The 9,743-nt window shown below is 42.5% G+C and overlaps 1 protein-coding gene across 1 annotated transcript; it reads right to left on the reverse strand.

Annotated features, from left to right (window-relative positions):
* Nucleotides 1–1,525: 1,525 nt before the first annotated feature.
* Nucleotides 1,526–9,501, reverse strand: LOC140068696 (phospholipase A2 inhibitor and Ly6/PLAUR domain-containing protein-like). The gene is made up of 5 exons (XM_072114089.1): nucleotides 9,369–9,501; nucleotides 6,199–6,306; nucleotides 3,332–3,472; nucleotides 2,947–3,072; nucleotides 1,526–2,138 (listed from the first exon to the last, which is right to left on the reverse strand). Exons 1-5 carry the CDS (start codon nucleotides 9,418–9,420, stop codon nucleotides 1,942–1,944), a joined length of 624 nt encoding a protein of 207 aa, XP_071970190.1. The 5' UTR covers nucleotides 9,421–9,501; the 3' UTR covers nucleotides 1,526–1,941.
* Nucleotides 9,502–9,743: the final 242 nt, after the last annotated feature.

Consider the following 9,743-nt stretch of genomic DNA (forward strand, 5'->3'; position numbering starts at 1 on the left):
ACAGCCCACCCACCATATCAACCCCTTATACACAGCACACCCACCATATCAACTCCTTATACACAGCACACCCACCAAATCAACCCCTTATACACAGCACACCTACCATATCAACCCCTTATACACAGCACACCCACCATATCAACCCCTTATAGACAGCCCACCCACCATACCAACCCCTTATACACAGCCCACCCACCATATCAACCCCTTATACACAGTACACCCACCATATCAACCCCTTATACACAGCCCACCCACCATATCAACCCCTTATACACAGCCCACCCACCATATCAACCCCTTATACACAGCACACCCACCATATCAACCCCTTATACACCGCACACCCACCATACCAACCCCTTATACACAGCCCACCCACCATATCAACCCCTTATACACAGCCCACCCACCATATCAACCCCTTATACACAGCACACCCACCATATCAACCCCTTATACACAGCCCACCCACCATACCAACCCCTTATACACAGCCCACCCACCATACCAACCCCTTATACACAGCCCACCCACCATATCAACCCCTTATACACAGTACACCCACCATATCAACCCCTTATACACAGCCCACCCACCATATCAACCCCTTATACACAGCCCACCCACCATATCATGGTTCTCTGTTCGCCATGACTGGACTGAAATGTTGCTCATGGAAACCAATCAGAGCTCAGCTTTCATTTTATAAACAGCTGTGGGAAAATGAAAGCTGATCTCTGGTTGGTTGCAGTGGGCAACTAGACCAGTTCTGCTCTAAGAGACTTATGATAAATCTCCCCATGGTGCGTATCATGGCAGTAACCTTTTAGATGCCGTGGTCAAACCTGAACTGTATGCCTAAACTCTGGCGGTGCATCGGGCGCTTGCCATAACATCTGGACAACATTTCTTTTCTACAGATATTTTTATTTATTTATTTATTTTTTAGGAAATGTTACGGTTGAAGGAACAAAAAATCATAAAATAGGGTATAATTTATGAAAACAACATATATACAACATAATAACTTTAACTTATAGCTAAAGAAACTGGATATATGTTGTTACCCAAAAAAGTGTCATAGGTTCAGTATATGCACCTACAAGAATCTGTAACATTGGCCCAAAAGTCTTTCAGTGCACAATGGTCCAGATTTATCAATACTACAGAGTGTGCCAGATTATTGAAGATTATAGTCTGGCACTCCCTGCCCGCACCGATCATTCTTAGTTTAACAGGCCACATTTCTGTCAAGTCGCTATAATAAATGTGTGGCACCGCTCGAATTGGCACCGGAATTCCCCTTTAGGTGCAGAACTGGCGCAGACACTTCATAAATACACGTGTCAGCAGTTTGTATGTTCTTTCAGTGCAAAGTTCCCCCCACCCAGCTATTTTATGGGTGCTCTTAGGTCTATCTGGTGGCTGACACACTGCACAGAATATTAGTCCAAACGGTGATCATCTCATGGGGGTCATTTATCTTATATCTGTTTGTTTTTCTTTTTTCCGTCTGCTACTTTGGTAATTTATCAATCTCACTTTTTTCTTGTGTTAACAGTTTTTTTTTTTCAGATCTCTTTTTGCGACATTTGTAACAAATGTCTCCAAATTGTCACACAAATGTCTCAAGTCACTTTCCATTTTCTAAGTTTTCCTTAGGCATGGCTTTGTCTGGAGTTTTTTTGCAGCAATAAATGTTGCAAATTTTAGACAATTTGCAACGTTTAGCATATCTGGAATAGAAGATAGAAGTTGTACTTGCGATAAACAAATGTCTGACGGCCTTCAGTGCACATTTCAAACAGTCCCCAAAAAGGCGCAAAAATTGCCTTGCGCCAAAAAAAAGTCTCAGAAAAGACAGAAGAAAAGGAAGAAAAATAAAGACAAATGACCCCTATTGTGTTACATAGCAGAGGGTAAGAGAGCCGTGCTTCAGAGAAGATTTGTCACGAACATAGCAAATCCCAATATCAGAAAGAAGGGGCAGTACTGGAGGACAACAGTGGTGGCGCTATTGCAAACAATGCCCAAGTTCATGACCACACCGGCCATGTTGAATGTGTGATTTCCGAAATTACAGATTGAATCTGTTGCGCAGCCTCGTAGTTTAGTGCCAAGACCTGGCCCCACTGGAAGGAGAAGAAAATAACGTAAAATTTTTACTAAAACATTCACATAGGATAAATATTTGGAAACATTTGGGCAACTCATTTTCTATATATTTATAGCAGATCTATTCATTCTTACAAATTAGCAGTGCAGAGTTCACCCGTCTGGTATCTTGCAGATCTCCCCAGGTACATACACGCTGTGGACCTTTGAACTTTGAAGTGACAGATGTTCCTCAGACAGGTTCAGAGGTCAAATACACAAATAATCCCAGAGTACAAAGATAACGTGAAGAACACAACTTCAACCTCTAAAGTTATCAGACTGGAAAGTATGTCATCATTTGGCTGAAGGTGGTTTAAAGTGAAAATCCAAAGTTGGAAATAAAAAAAATCGTGAAATCATTCTTATTACGATTTCCAGTCCTTTTGTGTTCTTCTACATGGAAACCATCAACAATTTGCTGTTGACTGATCTTGTTAACATATAGTTATAAACAGTGTGGGATTGGGGTTCCTTGGGCCCACCAGACAAATTATGCTGGGGGCCCACCCTCCATCAACTTCTAGAAAACAGACTCTAGAATCCTCCTCCAAATTGAGTTGTCTTCTGCTGTATCTCTGGGGTCCAGTACTGGGTTAGAGCCTGGGCCCACCGGAGGATCCTCTGGTACTCTGGTGGGCCAGTCCAACACTGGTTATAAACCAATCTTGAAGGTCAAAATCAATGAATACAATGAAGTCATCATAAGATCTGTCAACAGCAACTCAACTGCTTGTTGACGGATTCAATATCTCCATATGATATTCCCATTTGTATGACACTTACCTGTGGCTAGCTCCACAGTAGCGCACTTTTTCTCATCTCCTTTGCAGTTAATGATACATTGGTCCTGAGATGATGGGGGGCACGTCTGGCAGCTCACTCCATTTGGCTGGAGGTTGCTGGAGGGCACTGCAAGAAAAAAGGATTGTCTACATTTTGAAGCCATAGTCAATGAATATTTGTCACAACCCAGAGCTATTTTACAGTTTTGGGAATGAAACAGCCATACTTTTCTAATCATGTGCAACCCCTTTAAGGACTAGGTAGGAGTGTGCCATAACCATAATATTATACCCACAGATGTCTATAGGCCTCACTGCACGCCTGTAATTTGACATGGCTCACAAACTACCCTTATGTATAGGAAGAGAACACAAGGCATACGTACACTTCAGCTCATCAGGCGTGCAGCCGTCAGTTTTGCAGCAGGATGTGGAGAGAATTGCCCTCCCTGTCGAGGTAATACTCCCAGATATTCCACATGTGTCGGCATTGGGTGCACACGATCGTCCAAATAACAAGGTTTCTCCTGTATTTAGACAAAGGCAGAGACAACCATTAGGAAGGATTGTAACCAGAAAAATACTATCGGTGATTCAATGGGATCTAGACAGTTGTGTGTACAGAGAGCTCCCCCTTGTGGAGGCTGCAGGCGGACACAAACCTCACACTTATTTCTATGATACTGATAACTATATGCACTTTATGCACTATGAAGCTACATTCAGACGTTGTATGCCCGCTGTACAGTAGTAGCTCTCCCCCGCCCCTCTCCATAGGAATATACAGCGCACGGCGCCGTATCACGTAGAAAGATAGGACATGTCCTATCTTTTTTATGGGCTACGGAGTGGTAGGGTGCCGCACGTGTGCTGCACCGTACCGCTCCCGTACGGTGCGGTGAGCCCATAGAAGTGTATGGAGGGCGTATATCCGCTGTATATACAACAGCCCTATATACGTCCCCCATACACGTGTGTGAATGTAGCCTAATGCATTATACTATTTATTGAGCATAAATATGATGGATATGATGGGCATTGCCTCCTTTGGTGAGGGGAGTTAATAAAAAGCCTACACCTCAATATTTTCCTGAGTAAAACCACTCTTTTTAGTTTTCAAATTAACTCTTTACTAAGCAGTGCCATACTTGTCATCTGTGTTTGTCGTGTGATGGGTTACAGGGCACACAAGTCCATTATTTTTTCCACTTGTCTGCTAGAATCTGAGCAGTAGATCTAGGACCATTATTGCTGAACCTGATTATTATCAGAATGAAGTAATATTTAACTAGAGTTTATTCTTGTCCTGCTGACAGGGTTTCTGGAGTTGAAATAGTAAACATTAAAGGGGTGGTATCAAGTTTTAATGTACCACCGATCCATAAGATATGGAATAAAGATGGCTATTTCAACTGCCCTGGCAAAACAGGGGAATGCCAGTGCCTCAGCAACTCCATACCAGTGGTACATCTGGGTTTGGGACAACCTGTACTAGTCAATGTTGTGCAGACCTGCGTTCCTTTTTATTCTGTGGGACTTCCAAAATCCAGAAGTTCCACTGGCATGGGGTATTTCTGAGGACTTGTGGTGCCATACTCTTTTGGGATTGGTAAACAGCCAGAACCCAAGCAATCATACATTTAGCCCCTATCTTGTGGGTAGGGCTTTAAATTAAAATTTGCCCAACAACCCCTTTAAAGGATCTATGGGGGATATTTATCAGGACCTCTGCGCACCGCCACTGGCGCAGAGGCCCTGAAATAATCGCAAATGCTAGCTTATTGCTAGCTTTTGCGATTATTTTCCCCAATCCGCCACCTTCACGCCAGTGGAGTGTGAAGGGGCGTGAAGGGGCAAGAAGGGGGGGCGCGGTCGGCCGAGCGGGGGGCGCGGCCGTACGGGAGTGGGCCGGCGCGGGGCGTTACTGTCCCCGCACATGCGCACTCGCTGCTGCCGGCGACTTTCCATACTTTTCATATGTGAAAAGTCGCCGGCTGCGTCTTTTTCTACGCCAGGCCCTGCCTGGCGTAGGTTAAACGCTGCGCTGCTGGCAGCCCGATACATCAAGAGGCAGAAGCCTCTTGATGTATCGGGCTGCGAATTTGCAGCGGCACGAGCGCCAGCGTATGATAAATATCCCCCTATGTGCCTATTTATAGTGTGCCCGGGTGCCCCTATCTTTTGTCTGATGCTGCAGAGCAAATATGTTGCAGTTTAAGACTGTCCAATCTAACTATTGGCTGATTTATCTTCATAAAATGTGTCAAAAGTTTGAAAAATGTACTTGGGAAGGGGTGAACATTTAAGCAAGCAAAATCATTGCTTGTGCTTGTGTTATGACCCCTGTGGGGGGGAAAGTTTAATAAAATGTGTGAGTGGTCAACCAGCAATCTGTTTCCAAAAAGTTGAAGGCAACATAACTGATCTACAGGACAAAATAAGGAAGAATAGAAGGAAAAGGTTTAGATAGAATAATTGTGAGTAATATTCTATCTGTGTACAGAGAAGGAGAATTGGAGCAGACTTAGGGACTTATTTTTATTTTTTTTTAATGTTTTACCACACATTAGGCCTTGTTAAAACTGTGAAAGAGTAAGACTGTCCTTGTTTCCTATGGCAACCAATCAGAGCTCAGCTTTGATTCTCTCAGAGCCCTTTAAGGAATGAAAGTTGAGCTGTGATTGGTTGCTCAATGTCTCCTCAGATTGCCTTACTCCATTGACAGTCCTGATCAATTCTGAGGGAGATAAACTAAAGTTCTCTAACAGTTAGATAGTCCTAAACTTCAACAAAATGTCAAAGATGATAAATCTGTGTGGTTACCCAAAGAACAAAACCCACCATTACTGAACGGGCTGTCATAGGACCAGTAACACAGAACATGCACTCTGAGCCCATATTTGGTGCCTAAATCTATGAAAAAGTCATAGTACAAAGTGCAGCTTCACCTCCTTACTGGGTTATGTGATCTGTACACATCGTGGCCACCGTATGGTTGCATCATTTAGACATTATATAGAACAAAATAATAGGGAACATTGATAAAATGTGCTGCGCAGGATCCCATCTAACCTAAACTGCAGCATACACTTTAGATGAAGAATATTTGAGCCTCCAGCTATTCCTTCCTTCCCCTCCATACACATGCATCCTTGAAACACTTCCAAGGACGATCAGAGAAGCCATTTTTTAATCTAACAACCCACCTACAAGTTCAATTATCTTCCATATGTTATTCTATCGGAAGACTTACCTAGTGAGATGAGTCCAGACATACAGATCCCAACATCACAATCCTTTGTTGGTCCAGTGCAGGAACTTGCACTCGTGTTGAAGCACTCAACACATTTTAAAGAACATCCTATAAAATAAAAAGTAACATGGAGGATTATTCCCGTGTTACATCTGCAGTACTAGGTCACCACACGCACATGTAGGTAGGTTATGATTGTAAGTGACACTTCTCTATTGCTCTCAGCTGGTTTCAGTGTCAGTCTTTACTGTAGCTTTGGCATTCTATACAGTATATCTATGCTACTGTTAGGAATATATTTTAGGGTGCTAAATGTTCTGGAGAATTCATGCTATAAACCTGAATCTAGCTACACGGTAATAGTAGGTTGTCCTATAATAATAATAATTCTTTATTTATATAGCGCACACAGATTACGCAGCGCTGCACAAAGCATGTCAAATCGGTCCCTGTCCCCAATGGGGCTCACAATCTAAACAGCCTAACAATATGTTTTGGAGTGTGGGAGGAAACCGGAGTACCCGGAGGAAACCCACGCAAACACGGAGAGAACATACAAACTCTTTGCAGATGTTGACCTGGGTGGGATTCGAACCCAGGACTCCAGTGCTGCAAGGCAGAAGTGCTACTCACTCAGTCACCGTGTCCTAGATAAAATACTATTATAGTCACATATAAATGGAAGAATGGGGACTCATAGCTAGCTATCAGTCTCATACCCACATCGCACACGCCTGCGTTTTGTTGCTTATGTAGATTTTGTCACTTTGCCATATTATACTTGTGTATTAAACCTTACACATAGCACTTTTACCTTGTTTGCAATTGGACCTTTATTGTCTTCAGATTTTTTACGCATACTTTTTACCCTAATCATATCACATTGTAAAATGAACAATAGGTGGAGTCAAATTGGGCAAGAATTTTTTATATAAGGAAAAAAAGAACCCGCTACACTAATGCCACGGTTTTATGAGGTCAAAGAGGAAGACAACGAGACTGTCTGAATGAAAGACAATAAAGGACGCAAGCAATAAATGTACAAAGCAAAAGCCAAAGTAAAAACTGAAGCAACGTTAGCTTAAAAAAAACACCATCCTTCATACATACCTCCCACTACATACCTGCCGGCTGTATAACACTTCATTCTCAAGAAAGGTTTTGTACTAAAATGTTACATTTCATCGATTTTCTTAAGTGCTCCATTTCTATTTATGCTAGGTCCAATCTAGCTATCTCATTATCTGTCACTCATATCTATCTACAGGGCCGGCGTTAGGGGTGGCAAACTGGGCATTTGCCCTAAAGCAGCCCCCTGCATGTATTGCTCCTTTAATACCCCTTGGTTGAATGCCCGGGGGGAAGATGCTTACCATCTATCTCCTGTCTATGCATTTATCATCCGTCTAGTTTTCTTTCCCTTATAATTTGTTTGTCTCCTATATATCTGTCTATCTAACCATTTATCTATCTAGAATTTTGTCTATTTATCTATATATCTTCTATCTATGTGTTTGCGTGGGTTTGCTCCGGGTCCTCTGGTTTCCTACCACACCCCAAAACATACTGGTAGGTATTGGCAAGTTTTGTGCAGCGCTGCGTTATCTGTGTTCACTGTATAAATGAAGGAATTATTATCTATTAATCAATCTTCTATCTTTCTTCTACTGTATCTATCTCTCTTCTATCATCTATCTAGCTATCTATATGTAATCTACTGTATAGTTATGCATCTATAAATCTATATAATCTTTTATATGTATCTTGTATCATCCATCTCCCTCTCATGTCTGTACCTACTACTGTGTGTAACTACAAAGTGTTATTATTTTGCCAGGATAAAAGAGCCTCTTAGTGACTGTGACTGCTCATAAAATAGTTTTATTTTAGGTCCCCACTTTTAGTTTTGCCCAGGGCCCCGCCTGTCTAAAACCTGCCCTATCTATCTATCTATCTATCTATCTATCTATCTATCTATCTATCTATCTATCTATCTATCTATCTATCTATCTATCTATCTATCTATCTATCAAATCCAAAAAATGAAGCAGCACTCCAAATCCAAGCAGGTAAAAGTGAAGAAAAGTTTATTCCAAAACTGGCAACATTTTGGTGTGTTACCACCTTTATCTATCTATCTGGGAGCATTTATCATGTCTTTTTGAATCAAAAAATTTTTTCAGGCTTTAAAAAAAAAAACTAAAATCTGCCAAGCCTTGCACATAATGCACATTGAGGATCGTGGGGCAGATTTACTTACCCGGCCCATTCGCGATCCAGCGGCGCCTTCTCTGCGGTGGATTCGGGTCCGGCCGGGATTCACTAAGGTAGTTCCTGCTGCGCTGAAAAGCATCCGGATGCCCTGAAATTCACCGACCTGGACCAAGTGAAGGTAAGCGTGTCCCAAGCGACACATTTTCCGTTTTTAAATGCGGCGGTTTTTCCGAATACGTCGGGTTTTCGTTCGGCCACGCCCCCCCCGATTTCCGTTGCGTGCATGCCGGCGCCGATGCGCCACAATCCGATCGCGTGCGCCAAAATGCCAGGGAAATCGGCGCAAATCGGAAATATTCGCGAATCGGGCCCTTAGTAAATGACCCCCCATGTGTCATTTGTGCTTCTTTCTTCCTCTGTCTTTCCCATGTCACTAGTAGTTACTTGTATTTGTCTTGAGTTATTTATCAAACACGCTCGTAGGTGATGATACATTTGCACAAAATTTACAAAAATCATAGAAACTTTTGAAAATTGTTCAAACGCCAGATAAAATTCTGCCCAGCTCACTTGATACACGCTTTCCAATGCCTACGTACTGCCTGTCATTTCACGTTCTTATAATTCCATGATATACCTGCATCAGAATGCCCAGGATGAGCAGTGCTATAGCTCCCGCCCAGTGCAAGTAAATCAGAGAGAACATTTAACGAAAAGATGTTAAAAAAAAATAGTAAAACGGTGGCAGTTTTTGTAGCTGAAAACTCCAGGGGCCTCCCGGGAAAGTTCTCGCAGTGTGCTAGGAGAGTTCTGTTTTAGATAAAAAGGATTGAGGCCACCAACTCCGGGGAGAATAGACGCTGACATTAGAGGAACACACACAAAAAACCCTCCAAAACAGCAGAAACTAAAAACAGTAATAAAAGTGCAACATAATAGACATTTTTGTCTCTTACCTGGAGTAACAAGATTAAGGAGAACCCCGAGAGGTAGTAGCACAGAGAACATGGTGTCTTTTAAGACGCAATGATGTGCTGCAGAACTAGTGACACCTATGGGTGGGGCCTGAGGTGACACCCCTGTGACATTACCATGTGCACGCCTACCATGGAAAGCCAAGAGTGTAATTACTGCAGAAATTTCCATAAATCCAAAAACTCCCAACTCAGTCTGGAAAGTGTTTTCTAGTTCTGGAACAGCAGCCAGGAAACTCCAGGTTATGGAAGTCATTACAGATCATAGAGGGGAGGGGGGATGTACAATGTAGGGGACTTCTGCACTCACATCAAGTGTGACCACTGAATCATGAAAAGCTCTCTTTGTTTTGAAAT

This window comes from Engystomops pustulosus, chromosome 7 (genome assembly GCF_040894005.1).
Source record: "Engystomops pustulosus chromosome 7, aEngPut4.maternal, whole genome shotgun sequence".
Taxonomy (NCBI): Eukaryota; Metazoa; Chordata; class Amphibia; order Anura; family Leptodactylidae; genus Engystomops; species Engystomops pustulosus.